Source organism: Dermacentor andersoni, chromosome 10 (assembly GCF_023375885.2).
Source record: "Dermacentor andersoni chromosome 10, qqDerAnde1_hic_scaffold, whole genome shotgun sequence".
NCBI classification, from domain to species: Eukaryota; Metazoa; Arthropoda; class Arachnida; order Ixodida; family Ixodidae; genus Dermacentor; species Dermacentor andersoni.
This window is the reverse complement of record NC_092823.1, coordinates 92,719,650-92,740,887: the sequence shown is the minus strand read 5'-3', so window position 1 is coordinate 92,740,887 and position 21,238 is coordinate 92,719,650. Positions and strand designations below refer to the sequence as shown.

The 21,238-nt window shown below is 44.2% G+C and overlaps 1 protein-coding gene across 1 annotated transcript in view; it reads left to right on the top strand.

Annotated features, from left to right (window-relative positions):
• The window catches only part of LOC126543537 (phosphatidylinositol phosphatase PTPRQ-like), a 37,586-nt gene that overhangs the window by 15,609 nt on the left and 739 nt on the right, over positions 1-21,238 (top strand). Inside the window, exons 5-11 of the mRNA XM_055078051.2 lie at positions 576-887; positions 1,871-2,194; positions 3,802-4,113; positions 5,491-5,826; positions 6,441-6,752; positions 11,220-11,540; positions 14,544-14,849. Coding sequence (XP_054934026.2) covers positions 576-887; positions 1,871-2,194; positions 3,802-4,113; positions 5,491-5,826; positions 6,441-6,752; positions 11,220-11,540; positions 14,544-14,849 — 2,223 coding nt within the window. The remainder of the gene's footprint in view (positions 1-575; positions 888-1,870; positions 2,195-3,801; positions 4,114-5,490; positions 5,827-6,440; positions 6,753-11,219; positions 11,541-14,543; positions 14,850-21,238) is intronic.

Genomic DNA, 21,238 nt, shown 5'->3' with positions numbered 1-21,238 from the left:
TGAGCGCTTTGATGGCCTTGTGCACACCACATGGCGGTGTTCGGCCAGTAACTCCGGATGTTATCTTTAGGGAGCTGTCTGTTGTCTGAATGGTGAACACTGATGTGGAGAAGGTCTCGTTGACAGCTTGAGGTAGGACAATTTCTCAGAATGTTATTTAGTGTTTCATGCCGTCTGCGAAAGCTGCATACGGTGGCGGTAATAGTTGAGCGTTCGGTATGTAGGAATGTTCTGCTTTCAATATATTCCAATGCGTAGGCTACAGAGCCTCGTGCTGGAGTCTAAGGAATCTTGAGAAACCTTTTCTCGACCTGGTTACTGGTGTTCCACACCACTTTGACTGTGGTAGATATTCTCAAGTTTCTTCTTTACTTGGGATAACATACTCTATGTTGACAAAACAACAAAAATAACAAGATTTTTATTGAAGAGTCATTATTGAACTACTCGAGCGTTGAAGAACTAGAAGCATTTGTTTTGAAAATTGGCGGTTTCATGTACTCTAAAAATTTGCAAGCCAGCAATGGAATGCTTTCATGCTAAATATGAACGTTGTGTGCACTCGTTCTCTTCAGGCCCAGATCCGCCAAAGAATATAACCATGCTTGCAATATCACCATCACTTACACGCCTACAGTGGGAAGGATCGGCCAAAGTTTATGGAAGATTTCTTGCATACACGGTAAAAATATGCGAGCTGTTCAATTATTGTGGTGAAGAAGCCAGTATGCACGGCTGTATCGAACTTCAAGCACATGAGACTTGGCTGGACTTCCACAGCAGCGCTGACACAAATTACTGCGTCTTGGTCACAACAAGCTCACAATGCGGCGAGGAAGTTCTGAGTGGTCATGCAGCGGTCGCTGACATCCGGACACCTTTGTTTGGTAAGATGTGCACGTTTCGCCTAAAAGTATAAATATTTTCTTTATAAGATACCTCAAGAAAACCTCTAAGAGTGATTTTGGAGAACTGTAGAAAATCAACACCTTTCAGTGCTTAGCGGGGCTTATGTAGCGACTTTCCATCGCTGCATGTTTAATCTTGTTCTACGGCATCAGAGGTGTATTTATTTTACCAAGCAACAGAATAATTGATGTATAGAGAGGAATAGTCTAAGGACAACACACAGTTGAGGTAGTTGGTTGATATGAAGGTTATAAAAATATTCGCCTGCAGACACGGACAGAAGAAGAGGGGAACAAACAATGCGAACTGCGACTATCAACTCTGTAGAGCTGAAAGCACCGGACTAAACTTACGAAACAATTTGAATCGGGAATGATTTTGTTTGGTCAGCGGCCACAAGACCTAGAAAATCTGACATGCTTCGGTCGGTCAAGGAAGTTCGAGCGAGGTGCGTTTGAAAGTCAGCGTTTTTCTTTTTTTCGGTTCGTTTCGAAATTGCTCTGTCCGTGTGTGTAAGTTTAATTTTCTAACGTCAGCAACAGTGTCATTAATTCTTGAAAACTACAATATGACGTCGGTTTTTACGAATTACCAGCATCATTGGCTTTGGGTATGCTAGATATGGGTTTGCTATTAATCATAACCTGGGCATACTACGAAGGAAGTCGAAGCTTTATTTTTGGTATTGGCGGTGGCATCCCGATTCAGGCAGAACGGAAATATATTCATACGCAGAGGATGCAGTTTTAAGGACTCCAGCATGTCTTTAACAAACCCTCATGCGGAATATTTATGTTCTCCGCCCCATTTGATTTGTAGGTGAGATACCTTGCACCATATGTCAGTGCGCGCTTTCTCTGCCTTCTCTCGAACTGCTCTAATCAAGGGCCCACTAGCCCTCTTCGCGCATTCCAAGCAGATAAAGATGGCAATGACACAACTCATAATTCTCCAATTACAGTTCTACCGGACGTCACCGATCTCCACTTGATGGCGGTTGATAGTCACTATATAACCTTGGCCTGGGACAAACCTCGGGGTAGTTTTGACTTCTATTGGCTCGATGTCGCCATTGAAAATGATAATGAAAGTAATAGTGTTCCGAAACATCAAGCGGGTTCCTGCGGCAACGGCACCATCATCCATGCTGAGCAGACACGAATCACCTGTGGCCCTTTCGATCCCTGCTCCAATATTAGTGTCACTGTTCGCACGTTCGTGAAAGGACCACCGGAACGCATCTCGATGGGAAGCACCGTGAAAGGTGTTTTTCTCAGTGGCCAAGGTTAGTATAGTTCTAATTATTTTTTAAGGCTCATCGAAATTATAGTTTTTTTTTTTTTTTTTTTTGCTGGGCACAAGGCTGTGTAACTTTAGACAGCGCATTGTACTCGATGTCGAAAAATGTATGGGCTTGCTCGTCTGTATTTCTCATAATATGAAATTTCGTCCTAGTACCTTGCGTTCTCTTCTTCGAAAATGTATTGTTTGCACCACAATCAAGCTTTTAATGTGACTGAGTCTCTTACGCGTAACTTCTTGCGAGACGCTAATATTACCATTAAAATAATCAAAGCGCGGTAAACTTTGTTTTAATAATGAAACAGTTCATATGTCACCACTAATATGCTTCAGTTTGTCTTGTTGAACATAGAAGTAATTCAAGAATGTATGTTAACATAGCATATTTTCTTTGTAACAAAGATTTACAGAAAGGGCAGCCAATATTACCATGATCTTCAAGCAAATGCTTTAGAATGTTTACCTGCATGAATAAATTTCTGCGTCGCGGAGTCCTTTTATAACAACTCTGTGGCAGCGCTGATAAAGCGCCGTTTAATATGCGTTTAAATGTCAAGGGGATTGGTTGTAAGGCATAGATTTCGCTTGAATAATTTTGTCGAAGGTTCATATAAGCCTCGTAGCAGTGCTTATTTGATCAGTCAGGCAAAAATAGATAAGAGAAACTGACCATGATATGGAAAATAACAAAGCAATAGTTTCAGGGTACGTACACACGCTTCGTATTAATGGAAAGGAAATAGCTTCCCAAAATCCGTAAAATTATGTAGCAAGTTCTGCAGACTAGAAGGAATATTTTCACACATGATGAAATATTTTCTCCGCGCGTAAATAGAATCAATTTACAAAGTGCTCTAATAAACTGTACAATGCTGTAGCGGTGCTAAGTCATTCTCAATAGCGTTTCTTTTTATGCGTCCAAATTCTCACGAGGAGGTATAGGGGCAAGTTGCATTCATGGAGGGTAGACCTATTTAGAATAAGGAAAACATAAGTGATGTATACGTGAGTAGTCCAAAAGCCAAAAAGGATTCAACTAGTGCATTTTGTCAATATTGAATTTTACGGCTTGGCTTGCACTCAGATTAGGCTTGTAAGGAAGGACATGAGTGGAAACAGCATTGGTAACCAATGCGCATCCATCAAGCCAAACTAATTTGGCAATGAAAGGGCAGCAAAATAGGTCATCTGCACAGCAGTAATTACTTGCAGACACGTCCTATTTGATTTTCAGCAAAAATGAAATCTAGAATTTGTATGTGTCGCCATTTGTATGTCTGTTTATTTTGTTCTTGCTCCCCATTTTAAGTGTTACCGTTTCACATTTGCCCTATTTATCAAGTAGCCAGTTCTTGTGTACCTAAATATCGCTCGAGTTTCAGTTCGTCTTCCTTTGTTGCCAGGTTATCCACCTGACGCAGCTATCGCGCCTAGTTTTAGCGCTACGTGGCTGGATGCTTATGTAGATTTAAGTGTTATTCTTGCCGAGATTGGCAAATGTGCTCTGTGGCCATACGCATGGTTGGTCCGAGAAACGGCTACTAAAAAGTATGTGATGAATTAACCCTCTTCGCGCTCCCGGCTCATCAGATCCAAGTGAACCCAGGAGCATTAATATCGTCGCGAAATCACCGTCCATGACAAGAATCCAGTGGGAGTCACCAACGACTATACATGGCACTCTAGACATGTACAAAGTCAAAGTGTGCAAGGAGTTCACAACATGCGACCAACAGGAAAACACTGGTGGATGCATTCAGCACAGTGCTTCTGATGCTTGGCTGGAGTTTCAGAGCACCGCGGACACATCGTACTGCACCCTCGTCACGGCCAGTGCACGATGTGGCACGGACGTCTTGACGAGCCCACCAGCGACGCTGGAAGTTACAACGCCTTTGTTCGGTGAGCTTTCAAAGCGATGTTCTCGTTGTTTTTCCACTGGCATGCCGTCGTGTGTAAAGAACAGCAATTTGAGCAGAGGTTAGAGACCGTGTAATTGAAGGTGGTGACGGAGAGGGCGGTCTTTACACCAGTACATCACACGTGTGCTCACAATGTTCTAGTGCTACGCGCAGTGCCGGCCGATTTTCAAGATGCTTCAATCAAAGGCGAACGTTCACCGGTCTTGATGATGGCATTGCAAGGTCGTCGCTCAAGTGTTACCTCTCGCCTTAGGTATTCTGCGTATTCCGCTGATTGAGGCGTCAGTGTGGGGCGCGCAGTAGATGCAGCGAGATGGGGACCGTCACACAGCTCAGGTGGATTGGAAGAAAGCAAGAATAACCGCTGTCAATTTATCGTGAACTGTTTTCGTTTTTCTGCGATGTTACTATATGAAGCCAAAATTGACTCGTTCCTATGAACGCCCCCTTTCGTTTGGTTTCGCGTTCAGAGAAAGGCTTGAAGATTAACGTTCGCGGCAAAGGAGAGACAGTGCTGTGCCACAGCGTGAAAGAAGCCTACCTTGAACATTATTTCTACATTCCTTCCTCCATTAATCCTTAAGCCTCCGTCATTCTAGTGGGGAGCCTTTGTAGCGATCGTCCGTCGCTGCTTTCTCCATGCTTCTAGGAAAGCCGTTGCCCCTCGTCTTGGGGGCGAATACCTCTGGCTTTTTCCTGGAATCGAGGCAGGATGGATGGACGCATATTATTAGCGTCCCCTTTGCAACGGGGCGGTGGGTCGCGCCTCCAAGCTCTTCCATTCTTATTGGCTAATGTCCTACCTATCTTAAAAAAGCAAAAAAGAAAAGGAAAAATAACACGATGAATATCCATGCCCAAACTTTCTGAACCACTATTGTGAACTTTGCTTTTCTACGCCTCCGTTGTTTGTTGTTTTCCTACTTTAACTGATCTTTAACTATGAAAATATGTCATTCTAGCTTAATTTATAGGAGAACCTCACAGAGCAACGGGCCTCATTAGGCATGTCGTAATGGATATTACTTAAGTGGCTAGCTTGGCAAAGCATAAAACAACGGGAGCTACTTTATTTAAGGTATTCAGAAGAATCAATCGCATTGTTTCAGGCTTCCACATTTGTACTCTGCTATACGTGTCGTAAGGCACTATACAATGTTTATAGGCACATTATAGTATCTTGGGCATAATAATCTTTGTGTTATGCTTGAAGTAAAGTACCGATACCTATGCAATTATAGGCGTACTTGCCCATCATTATCTGTGAAATTAATTCGCCGTCGTAATGTTTTTATGCTAGAATCTCTAGCTTTCAAGAAATTTAGGATTCAGTAACAGTGGCTGCTTATATCAACAGCACTCATATTTTCAGACCTCCAGGATGTAAGAAAACTGAGCCTACTATCCGCTGCTAACAATTCCATTACAATTGCCTGGGAGAGGCCGAAGACTCGTTTCGACTACTATTGGGTGTACGTTACTTCCGATGAAAGCAAGAGTGGCAGCGTTCATAGAAGCCGCGTGGGATCATGCGTCAACGGAACCATCATTCACTCGGCAAAAACCCAAGTTACGTGCACAAACCTTGAGGCTTGCACCAAAGTTAGCGTCAGCATACGTACACACAGAAGCGGACCGTCGGAGCACACATCCCGTGGGGTTGGCCTCAATGGCGTCTTCATTCCGGGTGAAGGTGATTATTCCGAAGATCTTTTCTTTCGAATTCTTCATTTTAAACGTATACAACCCAAAAGGCAGCGCCAAAGTGCATGAACTTCAAGTTAATCGCATTACGACGTGTACTTATGATAAGCCCAATTACACGCATGCGAATTCGAAAATGTTGTCGCTTCATTGGTGGCCGGTGCATTTTTCGCAACGAAGCAAAACTGCGGTATTCGTCTGTTTGTAAATACCACTAAGGTAATAGTTAGAGGTCCTCTGCTTCGTCATGAGCTCTATTCAATGTCGCTTAAAGGGTAGGCTACAGAACCTTATGAGGTTTTTCAGCCTTATGCAGGATTTTAAGGAATTACGATTAATGTTCAGGAATAATTTATTGAGCGTTTACTACTGTTTTGCGCCGTTAGGATAGATTATGGCCCCTGTTGACGTCTTTCTTTCATTGTGGAACGTACAGTAATTGAATGAAACAACAACCACTTCCCGAAATTCGAACTGTTCATAAGCTTTTCGCAAAACGGTTCCACTGGTAAAAAATTTTGCATCTTCGAGTATTCTAAAAGCTTCTATATAAGCCGTGTATTGTTTCAGCAAGAACCTCACTGTGTGTGCGCTTCTCTTCAGACCCAGATCCACCAAAGGGTATAACCATGGTTGGGATATCGCCAAGCCTTACACGTCTACAGTGGGAGCCATCAGCAAAAGTTTCAGGAAGATTTCTTGGATACATGGTTGAAATATGCGACTCATTCAAATCTTGCGGCAGAGAAACAAGTATCAGCAACTGCAGCAAACTCCAGACGTATGAAACCTGGCTGAATTTTACCAGCCGCGCCGACACCAAATACTGCGTCCTGATAGCAGCCAGGTCACAATGCGGCAAGCAAGTTTTAAATGGTCGCCCAGTGGTGGCTGAAATCCGGACACCTTTGCTTGGTAAGTGCCCACTGCTTATGTGAACACAGTATAAATAGTTTATAGTAGAAATAAATCGAGTTAAAGCGCGCATAGTAACTTTCTTGAACCGCTTACGATTGTGTTTAGAGGAGGTCGCTTTGCGGAGTAAAGGAAACTATTCTTTCGAGAGGCTCCAGTATTTATGCTGCATTCGTTAAAGGTTCTACGTGCAGTGTAAACAACCTTTGACAGAAAAATACGAGAGCGCTCTTCAATAAATGCGGACCTCTCTGGCTGTGTGTATGTGACTTTGTGGTTCTGGGTTGGAAGCTAGTACTTTATTTTGAAGTTTAAGTGGTCGCAGTATTATCGATCCATAATGCAACACAGTTCCTTAACGAAGGATGAAAGTTTAGAATTACAAGGTGGTTAAATCTACTTCAGGGAACAGAGCTATGGCATCTCTTGTAGCGCCTTAGTTTTACTGTGACATCAAACAACAATGCTAAGCCAGTGATGTTTGTATACTAATAATTTCCGAAATACGACTGTGCTTTATTTCGACTAGCGATCTTTGCGTACTTCAGGCACTTTTGTCGGTCTATCTATCTATCTATCTATCTATCTATCTATCTATCTATCTATCTATCTATCTATCTATCTATCTATCTATCTATCTATCTATCTATCTATCTATCTATCTATCTATCTATCTATCTATCTATCTATCTATCTATCTATCTATCTATCTATCTTAAGGTACTGACTTACGTTATGTAGGTGTTCTTATGTGTGCACATACACTCACGTGTATGTGCCCGTGGCCGTCGCGATATTCAGTCATCGTTATCCAGCTTTGTCGTCATCTGGCACTCGTGATGGTGTTTCCGTCTCGTCATCGCCGTGATACGGTCGTTGCGATCCAATTGTCGTCATGCATTCATCATTATGCCTGATTCGTCACTCAATTGATGTCATTCCTTTTTTGTCATTTCGCCATAATCATGCTGTCGTAATTCAATCGTGATTATGCCGGTGCGGTCATGCTGTCGTCGTGATCGCGTTAGGGTCATGAAGTCGTCGGCATGCATTTGTTGTAGTGCCATCGGGGTAGTGCGTCATGATCGTTCTATAGTCCTCATTCCAGCATAATCCTGTGATCTTCATCTTGCTGTCATCATCAGGCCATCATCGTCTTGACCTCGCCGTCATGCCGTCACGTTCATCCCATTGTCGTTCTGCAGCATTTGTCACGCTGTCATCGCGCCGTCGTCATCGTGTCAGAAACGTCGTCCCATTGTCATCCGGACGACGTTGTGAAACAGTTGTATTTGTTCAATCGGCGTCGTTAATTTCTCGTCATTCCACCGTTATCGAGCTGTCGTTATACAAATATGATTATGCCGGTGTCGTCGGGCTATAGGTGTACTATCGTTAGTTGTTATAGTGTGGTCATAATTCTTTCGTTATACTTTCGTCGTGATACCGTCGCGGTCATTCTGTCGTCGTCATTAGTGCTTAGTCATCCGATTGTTATCGTACCGTCATCGTCACGCGGTTGTCACACCATTGTCGTTTTATATTCGTTGTCATGCGAGTGTGTCCTCATTTATGCCGTCGCCATCACGTGTTCATCGTTGCACTCCCGTCATCATTTCATAATGGCCATCCCACAGTCGACATGACATCGTTCGTCATATAGTCTTCGTCTTTCCATCGACGTCATTCTTCTTCGTCATTCCATCGTCCTAACTTTGTCGTTGTATTACAGTCACTGCATGTCGTTAGGGTCATGGCCGACCCTGTTGACCGGGTGTCATAGCTAAGTGGTACGACAAAGAAGATACTGTGTGATGCTTATGGGCAAAGCAAGGGAAATCTTATAATGACGACTGTAGAAAAAAAAGTCGCGATTCCGAGTGAAAGGTGAATCATTGATTGCGGTAGGAAATTATTAGATAGCTATGCGAAGTAAGGTTCATTGTTTTATTGGCCGTATGGACTACTGTAAACATTCGTTTACTAGCTAAATGAAGAAGCATCGGTTCGCGCACACACAGGCAAATATACTCGTAGCCATGCTATTGTCTCCAGTTATGCAATCGTCGTCACGCTATCGTCATTAGAATATCGCCATCGTTTGAGAATTATTATCCTTCTGTCCTCACGCCGTCGTCATCATACAAGATTCGCCGTTCCATCGACGTCGTTCTTCGTCGCTTCATAATGATCTCTGCGTCGTCCTAGTACATTTATTTGAACAAGTAAAAAAGTTTAAAAGTTTGGTCACGGCGCCACTAGCAGTCACAGGTCCACAGTACATTGTCACTGCAATGTAGTTGTCCAGAGAAAAATTGTGGTCCTCATTTTTTCCTACCCGAAAGGGCTGCAGGAGTGCTGCACATGTGACTTTCACTGCACTGCCACCTATTTCTTCCTTCTTCTTTATCCAACTAACGGATGTACACGTGGAGTAGGAATTCATGGCTTATGCGGGCGTTTCTTTAAGACATTGGACCTTTTTCAGCGGAGCAGCAGAAGCTTATTGAATCAGAGACCATTTGGGTTTTCCCCACAGCTACGCAACAGTAGCCAATGAATACGCGTCATAATGACCTCCTTTTAATAGTGTAACGCAATGAATTAGTGCAGCAGTTATGGCAGCTAAGCGCTTTAGGTTTGTGCTATGTCCAGCCCCTATCACTATCAACTGTCTACGCATGCGCTGACTCAAGTGTGCGACAAGGCAACCCACTGGAAATAAAAACTGTCTGTATTAACCACATGTTTTAATGAGCTATGATGGAATCACTATGCAGCTTCAACTCATTCAAAATGGAAGTAGCGCTCCGCGAGGAACTAAAGCCTTCTCTTGGTCATTGGCCTGTACCTGCATGCCAGATTCGCCCCTCTCGCTGTCAGTGTCCTTCACCTCAACCATTCTGACTGCAACATACAAGATGCTTTCTGTTGGGCAAGAGTGTGCGCATACGAATACACTGTGTTAGGAGGTCGTGCTGTCTTGGAAGCACACACCATGATTAAGCGTAAGCTCACGTTGAATCAGAAGCTAGTACTGCACGCAATTTACGAATGATGTTCTTAATTATGGGGATTGAAAACCCATTTTATATGTCAAAAACCAGACATGCAGCGCTCGTATCAGGTTTTGCAAGTTCAAAGTTGCAAGTTGCAAGTTCTATACATCGTTTTGCAAGTTCAGAAGATATTTCAGCCATTTTGCGTCACTCTACTGACTGAAATGAAAAAAAAAAAGAAATCGTGACAATTCCATGACTTTTCGCGGTGGTGACAATTTCACTGGCTTTCTCAAGTTGTACAGGCTTTCAACGTCTCTAGACACCCTGCTAATTTATTGGTTCACTATGTAGGTCGCGTAGCTCACTTCAGACTTCGACTTTACCCTTCAGTGGTTATGTTCTCTGGGAATTCAGCTTTTAGGCAAAACCCAAGTCTGTAAATATTTATGGCCGACTGCAGGCCACATGACCGTAAATTAGCTTTTTATAGTGCTTGTAAAAATACGGGCAGCTTGTATTCTATGAACAACAAAGATTATGTAGCTGCGGAAGAGATGTATGCTAGTTACTACAACAGTAAACACAATAAACACACATTGGTGCTATTATCGTGTCATGAAGGCATACGTGTTTTATGCCAAGACTTCTCAAACAAAGGCCTCTCCACATCCCAAGCTCTACAGGGGGTTCACAAGGGACTGGCGCCGCTGAGCCGATGACAGGCGAACACTTTTCTTCACTTGCGAGGGCTGCACAAGATGTACCCTGACTAATACAAATACAAATGTCCCAGTTTTGAAGAGCATTGACACTCCGACACATCACGCACGAATGCCTGAAGCGACCGGCAGATGTCATCTCGCCGCTACTCAAGGACTCACTCACTAACCGGTCATGGAAGTTGCGACTCACCGAAATGGACTTGGGAAGCCAGCGGGCGACCCATCGACCAAGCCCGGCTAGCCGCAGAAGCAAATGGGGCCCTGCAATAGGGGCTCCACCCATATACAGCGCTCAGATTTATGATTCAATAAAGCGGTTATTCTTGTATTCAATAGTGAAGATTTGTGGTATATTTTCGTCATGGAAGAAGTAATAGCTAAAAACGACAAAGGTTCAGAGTAGTGTGGTAAACTTTCAAATACTCTAAAAAGCTTAAAAGGAATATTTTAAGATACACGTTAAGGAGTGCACAGGAAGCTTGGCACGCCAGAGGTCAAGATGTATATACGACATGGCTTCAAACTGGTCAACATGTCAGAAATAAGCAACATCAACAGGACACGCGCGATAAAATTCAATAACCTCACGTCTCAGCGGCCGCCAACTACATCCGCAGAATCATGGCGGCTATGTCGAGCTGTAGGAACTTTCTAATTTACTTGTCACAATTTAAGAAAAAGGAAATGTCACCAATAAATTCAACAGATCACTATGAATAAACATGATTCTTGCTTGCTCGCAGTTGCCCCTGATGTAACGAATGTACGCTTGGTGACTGTCGGTGCGGATTTCTTCACTGCTGCTTGGGAGAAGCCCAAAGGTAGCTTTGACTACTACTCGGTGGAGGTCACCGATGGCGACCACCATACCAGCGGTGCAGAACCGGGCCTGGTGGGATCTTGCGCTAACGGCACTATCATCCATCAAGACCAGACACAAGTCACATGCAGCCAGCTGAAGCCTTGTAGCAAAGTTGGCTTCAATGTGCGCACCCACCTCAATAGACCATTTTCCCTAACTTCTCCTGGCGTCACATTAAATAAAATATTGATTCGAGATAAAGGTAAGAAAATTTACTTTTTGATAATAAAAGCATATATCGACATGGTATTTGTTTTTAGGGCCACACGCGTCCTGTCTTCCACTGAGTGACTCGGCTTCGACATCGAAGAGATCTCAATAACGGTTTAGGTGACCTATTTATCAAAAATAACATAATATGTTGTGTAGAATTCAATTAAAAGTGATGTGGGACAGCTCTGTATGAGCGCACTGTGAATGCCGCATACAAAAAAAAAAAACTTGATTTATCAAGCAATTCATAGCACTGTAGCATTCGGCCAGTATAAGCACGTCTACCAAAGAGTACGAGGGGCACAGCAATGTTTGTATTTTTGTAATCTAGGAGGAATTAAGCAGTGAGACTCGAGTGGAAGTTTAATACTAGCCTGCATTGACGTTAACTTGCTGCATAGTTGCCAGACAAGTATCTGCGTGTCACCAAAAATATTAGACCCGGCATTTGCACGTCATTTCGGGGGTCACTTGGGAGTGGCTGTAAGCCACTACGTTCTTTACCATCCAGGCTTGTTTGGTTGTATATTATTTGGCTGCTTATTTCATGACAGTGTCTCGAGCTGTGGAGTTGTCCACGCCTATTGCCATTAGCTCCTTAGCTCCATTAGCTCCGTGTCGCTTCAAATGCAGCAAGCAGATAATTCCTCATGCTTTAACCAATTTTGCTGTTTTTAATTTGATGCAAAAACGGTGCACATGTGAAACAAACGTTTTCAATACTGCAGAAAATAAAGAGATGTACGTTGATATATATGCTATCATGTACGCCTATTTCTAATTCGTGTTACCTAAAATAGGAACTTTATGAACAGCTCTAGTACGTTACCTGTCAACGGGCGCAGGTCCTTAGCCAAAAGAGCCATATAAAATTAAGTTCAGCCATTGATATCATGAGTTGTTTAGATAATAGAGCAACACTTAAATGGAGCTACTTTCTTTTGTAGTATCTGTAAGATAAACCGTAAATTTGGCGAGACTTTAGAAACCAGAGGATGGGTTAGCAGTGCCACCAGAGAGGGAATCTGCTCAAAGTGCAGAATTTGAACTTAAGCAAATGCTTGGAAATAAGGTTAGATGTCTTGAAAGGCAAATGACGTGCACTCCATATTAGTAACTTTGCGTTTGGGGTCATTGCATTTAAATTTATATGAACGCTCGTGCAGAAAATATGGAGAAAGTACTTGTGATTCTCTCATTTAATACAAATGTAGACTCTAACACCGGGTTTCGTACATCCGTAATTAAAGTTTTGACAATTATGTTGCTCTCAGCATGCTATCCTCTCCAGCTGCGGTGCAAAACAGGCACCTTTCGGCATCCATTTGTCGAAAGTGGTATGTTGGAAGTGCATAATGAAAGTGGCAATTTTGAAAGCGAAACCTCTACTGGCCCCGAACTTGCGATTTCGCCGCGGCGGTGCTCCGAGGAGGCACTTGACGTCACAACGCACGCCTAACCGCGGATATTTCTCTCTCTCTCTCTCTCTCGCTCCCCAGTCACTACTGTGCATGCGCCACTTGTAGCACCGAGCCACAGGTGTTCCACCGCGGCGCAGCGCCGCGCCTTTCCGCCGCCGCCGTTTGCTATGACATCACACCGTGTTTCTCGTCGTTGCGCTCGCCTCCGCTCACTTCGCCAGCTGCGTCGCATGCCTGATAACATGTCGGAGGACTGAAAAGGAGAGCTCGCGTGCACCGCAACCACAGTTGAGGCGGCGGTATGGACGGCGACAATTATGATAATCAGCAGGACGCTTGGAATCGACATCGGAACGAGACGTAGAAGAAACAAATTGCCCAGGAATCAAACGAACAGCGCGCCGAACGACTGGCTATACGCCGACACATAGCTAGACAACCAGACTAACTTGGACTTGCAATCAAGATTAACCAAGGCAAACCATGCTATGCCTTAGCTTTCGCTACGTATATCCTGGCATGGCTGAGCTAAGCCACTGCCAATGTTTTAGCACTGATTTCACTCAATGTGAGCAAGGCTTTGTGGAACTTCACTCAGCTAAAATATTGCAGCGATAGCAATATACAAACACTTTCCGCCGTCACTGTGATGTGCCGTACAAAGTCCAAGTGCGATAGGATTGTGGACGCGCACCATGTGTTGTAGGTGCGAGAGAGAGCCGAGAAGGATTGCGGCTTGGGGCGACGGCGCCTTGCTTGCGCAGGCGCGCGAAGGCATGCAAAAGGGAGGGTGTGAGGGAAGGTGAGCGCCCGCTATAGAATGGGGGGGTTGCGGGGGCCAGCTGCTAAAAGCGCATGGAAGCACGATCGCTCGCGCCTTATATCGGATTTAACCTGCTGTGGGTACAAAGGCTTCGCTTGCCGAGGGCATATGGGTTCATGCGCGCTGTGTTCTTCGGCGCCCACTTCGTGATGAAGAGGCAGGTAGCCCGAAGGCTAATTCGCACCCTCCGGTGGCCACTCTTTATTGCGCCAGTCTTGTATATGATGTAGTCATAAATACAGAGAAACCATTTTTTGGCACATGCTTCATATCGTATAGTTCAAGGCTAGAAGAAACAGCGTATAGAATGAAAAAAAGGTGGTGCGCGCTTTCTGTTTTCTTGTTAACTGTTTGATGAATGATGACGCTAAGGGTAGCACATAACATCCCCATACTAAAAGGATACAAAGGGCGCCTGTGTGAAGCAATGATGTGCTATTCAGAAAGATTAATGCTAAAGGGCGAGAACACGAGGTATGTTGCGTATTTCAGAGACTCTTCTTCCAAAATATTCAAGCTCACAATTTCGGCGTGTGTTAAATTCTTTGAAGACCTTTATGTGCGAGGGTAACATGCTAGTAAGCCACGTTTGAGCGTGCAGTAAACAAGCTTTTACTCGAAGGGATAGTTGAGCATGACGCAGCCTTCGTTGCCTTGTAGATTAGAGGTGATAACAATCGACATATATATCCCCAATGCATAGAGTTTATGCTGGCGTTCAAAACTATTATTCTTATAATTTTTTCAGTCCTTCCTGAAGTGGCCAGCCTGACGCTGGGTGGGTTTACACGGGACAATTTCATGCTGACTTGGCAAAGGCCCAAAGAATGCTTCGACTATTACACGGTGGAAATCATCGACGAAAGCAGTAGCGTTAACAGCAGTATGTCCTGCAACAATGGTTCCGTCATCAATGAAAACGAGACGTCTGTCATTTGTGACCTACCTGAGACTTGCGCTTATGTGACGATTCGAGTGAGAACGCACACCAGTGGCCATCTGAAACGCTCTTCAGTAGGCGCCAAGCTCACAAACGTCCTGTTGCGAGGAAAAGGTATTTATTTTGCACTCTACGTTGACAAGCACAAGCAGAATCATTTTGCAGAAATTGTGTTTTTATTTGTGTTGCCCGTTTGCTATAAACTGTGGGTCACCCGTTATTTCATTTTAAAATAAGATAAATTGTGGGGTCTTACATGGCGAAAACATTATCTAATTCTGAGGCATGGGGTAAGGAGGCACTCGGTATTAATTTTGACCTCCTGTGTTTCCTGTGCTTGCACCTCAATCTAAGTGCGTGAACGCCCTTGCATTTCACCCTAATTCAAATGCTGCTGCAACGGCTGGAATTCAACAAGTGACATCGAGCTAAGCAGCGCATAGCTATCACTACTGGGCTAGCTTCCGTTACCTGAATGAAGCTCGGATTTCTTATTCCACTGATTCGTGCGTGCCAGTTTGCATCACAAACACACAAAAATGTTACCGTATAAGGTGCAATTGCATGTATTTGCTAATTGACAAAAGCGTAATAGACTAAAGCAGGGTCCAACACAGCGCCTTAAGAAAGAACTGCAGGTTTAGTTGGACCACCATATTTCTCCATCATGCTCTCACACCTCGGTAGGCCGGGAAGTCAGTATTTCACTCCCAACGGAAAGCAATAAACTTATTTACCGAATTTAAAGTTAGCATAAAAAATCAATGTGGCTGCTGCAGACGGGAATCGAACCCCTGGCTTCATGCACAGCTGCTAAGTCATTGCGGCTTCCGTTTCCTCGTTGTTCTATCTGAACACAAGACTTATACGAAGATTTAGCACAAAAGAACCTTTCCATGAGAAAGGTTGTGAGGCTCTCGCACTATTTATTTGGGTTCTCTGTGATCTAAACAGAGTAAATTTGGTACACGTATAGTTTATGTTCAATTAGGTCCATAAGGGATCTGTGGTGCGAAGCATAGATCCATAGGTTACAGGCAGGAGGGTGGCTTGGGCGTAGGCGAACTTTTGATAGGAATTGGTCAGTTCATAAGCATAATGCATGACAACTGCGCAAGAGGTGCGATATATTTGCGAGAGCAGCCCGGCAAGGGCTGAGAGGATAAGTCACGCTGAAGGCTGACGAAAAGTCCGGAGCCAATAAACAGGCTGCAGCTGGTGTCAATCGCACTTGATTATTGAGCTTTTGCATCTAACAATAACTGAAAGAAGCGCTTAAACTTTGTAGGCTGAGAAGGTTTAACCCAACTGAAAACGTACTGCACAAAGTGGTCCCACATAGCTACACAAAGGCGTGTCGTTAAAGTGGAATGGCAGAGGCGCCCAATGCTATGCAAGGCCACCTCCAGCCTGAACAAGACAAGGAACTATTTAAATGGTAGACGTCAGAGTCAGGTGGGATAAATGAAATGCCTTCTTTTGTGTATGATAAGTTCCTTTACAATCAAATGAATTATTTAACTAAAGGGCCTTATCAGGTTACAGTTCCCACTGACCGGGAAGAGAATACTTGATACCCAAAGAACAACATTTCTCGTTTCCTGCCAATATCCTTTTACGGTTGAGTATTGCACTTCAAAAATAACACGCCACAGCCATATGCATGCAGCCTGGTAGACTCAAAGCTCAATTTTCTGCGAAGATTCTTTTCTTGACAATTTGCAATAATAATGTTCCGATACCCACAAAAGAAGATGTATCTAACAGTTTTGCCCCATACGAACAATAACATTGTCCCCATCCCTTGAAAACTCAAACTCGTCCCATTTTTATTCTCCACACACCGTAAAATCTTGCGTAATCAGCGCGACATATACGCTTTCGAAATTTGCAATGTGCAAGGTACTACAAAAGCCGTGGTACGTTCCCCTACTATACCTTTTCCAAACAAGTCAACAGTAATGACTTTGACAAGGCTTCCGCCTGATCTAGTTGGTTCATGTAAAATTTAAAGAGCGCAAGAAAGGACCCGGATGCAACTGAACACCACGAGTGCTCACTTGTCATAGCTGACGCCTCTCAAAAACGTGAAATGATAAAATATGAAAATTCAATGTCTGCATATGCGCGACAAAATCATCACAAGGGGACTCAAAGCAAAAATATAGCCTAGTCCTCTATCACAAGTAAAGGCTGCGTCAACTTAACGTTTCCAGCTGTCTCGCTTCTGCCTTCCTTAATTTAATATATGCGCCACAAACGCAGTCGTCGCCCCTCTGCTTTATAACGAAACCTCCAAGAGCTCACATGCCACATAGTCCCTAGTTTGACATAATATCTTTGTCTCCCCAAGCAATGACGTGAGTGTGCAGCGTTCGTAGTGTGCAGGACATGCTCATTTTCTTGGTTTTTTGATGACACCGCGTGCACCTGGGACCGCTGGTCCACGCACATACCGGCTTGCTTCGCGTGAACCCTCCCACGAGACAGTGGTATGTCGTACAGAACTCTTACTGTGCACTCCAGAAACGGCTTTACGAGCTACTTTCCACAGCCTTGCGTGTTTTTCTGGCATGCATTACATGCGCCGAGTTGGGCGACTTCACGTGGTGCGGAGGAGATGACCATCCCATCTTCCGGTTGGCCACCTTCTTGAGATTATGTAAGATAATGCACAGCTTCAGATCTGTGCCTGGTTCATGGTTCCTGGTTTCCTTTTCCATGCTGCTTTCCTTTATATTTGTGAAGAATGGCTTCGGCTACAGCCACCAAGGAAATTAGTGGGTACCCAGCCCTCCACAACTTTCGCAACTTACTGGTAAAACTAATTTGGGCTCGATGTTCCCATGACTTTCGGAACACCAATTTAAATTGAAGAGCTGCCATTGCTCTGTCCGCTTTCTTCTAGTGGAATGAGCTAAAAGGTAGTAATTACAGCGATTCCATTTGCTTCACGTGTTGTAAACTGACTTAGAAATTACATCTAGCGCCAGCGAACAAGGACAGAATGAAGACATTACCATGAGCTAGCTTCAACGACTTTAGTTTCAGGAAACAACCACCTATTTAACAAATTCAGTGGCGCCACATCATCCAAATTGTAGCTATCCGAAAAAACCGTCTCCTTAACTGGCAAGTCGACGGAAGGGGCATTAACGCACGTATCACTATTCCGACAGATAGCCTGAGCCTCAATAATCTCTCGCACATCTGTACCTAAACAAAGAATCTTGACCTGCATTGATTCAGTGAGCAGTATTTTAACCCGGTTTAGACAATATGCAAAGGGTTTTGCTTTGGCGCGTGAACTTCCTACTAACGGTTCGTTGCGTTTTTTTAGATGTTACAAGTGCACTTCGGCGCGCAACATATCTGCTGGCATTAGGTACAGCGAGCCCGGAAAGAACTTTACTTTATGATTCAGCGCATTCAAATATATTTAAGAGGGCGGTTGTAAGTTCGTGCCTGGAATCTGCTCATACAAAATCGTGCCCGCACGCAATGCAGCACGGTTTCCATAGTCAAATAAACAGGTTGCTTTGAGCCGGCTTCTCCAGGGAGTTCGTGACAGCAGTGGTCGAGAAGTTTCTTAAGAAGGTAAAAAAAGAAGAAAACGTGGCCGCAGCACTGAGTGCTTGCTCAGAAAGAAACCCACAGGTGTGCCATATGTGCAGAAAGTCGCCCGCAACATTAAAAACTGGCAAAAAGGCATTGCGTTCCCGTGCGTTTTCCTGCCTCTAGTACGCTCGCTGGTTTATGCCTGAGGATACGCAGAGGAGGTGCCCGACGAAGCGGCTGCGAAAAAAAGCATGCCGGAACTTTCGTGAAATGTGCCAGGGGCGTTTATTTCAAATCCCGCTGAAATGTGGACCAGTATATGTGGGCGAAACAGCGCGCTGTGTGAATGAATGCGCAGGGAAGCATGCATTATCAGTTATGAAAAGAGAAGGAGCACACTTGCTCGCTTATTGCATGTAAATGATGTAGGCCACTGTACTACAAAGTTAATATTCTAGGCATAAGCAAGAATAATATAGCCCGTGGGCTTTTAGAAGCTTTTCACATCGAGGAAAAAGGCGATGACTGCCTAAGTGACACTTCTGTTGCCTTATATCACTCGAAACACAGTTTCCTGCGCAGCTTTTGATGACATGAGGCAGGCGTTATGTGGCCTGCCCTCGTCTTTCTCCCGTCTTTTTTCTGTCATGTGTGAGCACTGCCTATATATGCAGATTCGACACAAACAAACCGAGTTGATCGTTAGCGCTCTTATTGCACACTTGGTTTTTCTCCTGTGTTTGTTTTTTCTTACGGGCAACTCGTCCTAAAACATAATTATATATTAGGTTCACTGCTATTGTCAAGTATTCGTGCTAGGTTGTGTACATATTGAGCTGGCTGCGCGACTGTTGACAGCCCGCTTTGAAACACATGTTAGTTTTCTACTAGTATGTTTTCTTGCTGATACCTTGTTAGGTGTTTTAAACTTATGCCTTAAAGGATCTTGTGCAAATTTCTTTTCAGTGAAATTTGTCTGTAGTTAGAAGAAATGTTTGTGTCACCTGATTTGTTATTTGGTATTACTCTTGTCTTTTTGGAGTAGTCCTGTACACGTGCCGTTAAAAGTGAAATACAATAGATAATGCCGACGTGCCTGCTGCATCATTCAGTGTACCGTTAAGAAATTCGTAAACAAGGTCGCGCGCGTACATTGTTCACAGTGGCCTAATTTTCTACGGGCTTCCCATAAAACCTAAAGTAAGAGAGGAAATATTACTCAACGGCCTACCTAAAACCCCTATTTGTCTTCTATCAGTAAAATTTCTACCGAATAAACCCTAAAATTTCTGCAGTGCGCAGGTGAAGTGCAAAGCAAAAAGCGGCACAATAATTGCACTCACGAGTAATCGTATGAGATTTATTACCTCTAGTTTGGAATTTTGTATCTTCACAAGAAAACAAGAAAAGAAAGAAATGGGGTTGGCAACGTCCAGCAGACCCGCCTTCCTTCAGGGCAATAAATAAGTTTTCTTGGACCCATTGTCGTCATGCCCTCGTCGTCACACTATCGTTCTTCCACATTCATCGTTTCTGAAACGCCATCTCATTGCCATGACGTCGTCGTCATACCGCCTCCATCATGCCGTCAACGCAATGTCTTCTTCATTCCAGAACAATACCGCTTTCGTGATTTCATGGCGATAATCCCGCTGTTGTCATGTTATCGTCGCCATTGTTTCATTGTCATGCAGTCATCGTTAGAGCTTTGTCCATTCATTGTACTCGTCACCATGGTCTCGTTATGGTGGTTCGATCGTTATGGTGGTTTGATGACAGTAGTCACTGGAGTCATTGTCGTTCCTTCATGGTCATGGTTGACCCTGGCAAGCGATTGTGATAGCAAAGTGGGCTAATCCAGGAGACGCTATATGTTACACATAGCAGAAGTAACAGAAATCTCAAGATGTCGAATTAAAGTGGTCATCAGGAATGCAGTGTCTCGCTACATGGCTCCAATTCTAATGCCCTCACCTTTGACAGAAGTTTGCATTATGATTGGGATGAAAAGCGGTCAGCTCGAGTGAGCCAACCTGAGTAGTATAGCGATGAATTTGAGTCCGCTTGACGCCGGGCTGAGTGTAATTGTGGTGAGTCCGGGTGAGCCCTAAGCAAGATATACATTCTTAGAGCGAGTCTGAGCGAGTTACGTTTTTTTAGGCAGCATATGGCGTCACCAGAGCTCACGTTATTGTGACGGTGAAGAATGGAACTTCCAAAAGCGCTACTTAAGAATTTACCTCCTTCATTGGGCGAACTCGTCCCTATTAGCAAAAAACAAAGCACAACAAAAGCGAAGCGGCGAGCACAGTTGTCGGTTTTCAAAATCTGAGGTCCAGGTGAAACCCGTCGGGCATTTATGCATGACCTTCCATAGATATCAGTCCACTCGCTGATGCTAGTGCGTTTTCCAGAACGTACAAGGCTATGCAAACCACGCATGCCATCTCATTTCAGCAAGTTTGATGAAAGCATACGCAGCACATAGAATCGACGACAACATTCCGGAAAACTCCGACGCTTGCAAGTGCAGCAACAATAACTTGAACATTTGTGAGTAACTAGAAAATTGCGCACACAGGAAAAAGGATAGATAACGTTTCTGTGTGTGTGTGTGTGCGTGTGTGTGCGTGCGTGCGTGCGTACATGCGTGTGTGCGTGCGTGCGCGCGCGCGCGTGTGTGTGTGTGTGTGTGTGTGTGTGTGTGTGTGTGTGTGTGTGTGTGTGTGTGTGTGTGTGTGTGTGTGTGTGTGTGTGTGTGTGTGTGTGTGTGTGTGTGTGTGTGTGTGTGTGTGTGTGTGTGTGTGTGTGTGTGTGTGTGTGTGTGTGTGTCAGTTTACGCTGTAGTCAAGGAAATCGCTTGTTCATGCAGAGCGTGCTGCTTTGGCAGGAAAGAATTTGTCAACTCACGATATGTGCCTATGAGAGGTAGGGGGGGGGGGGCG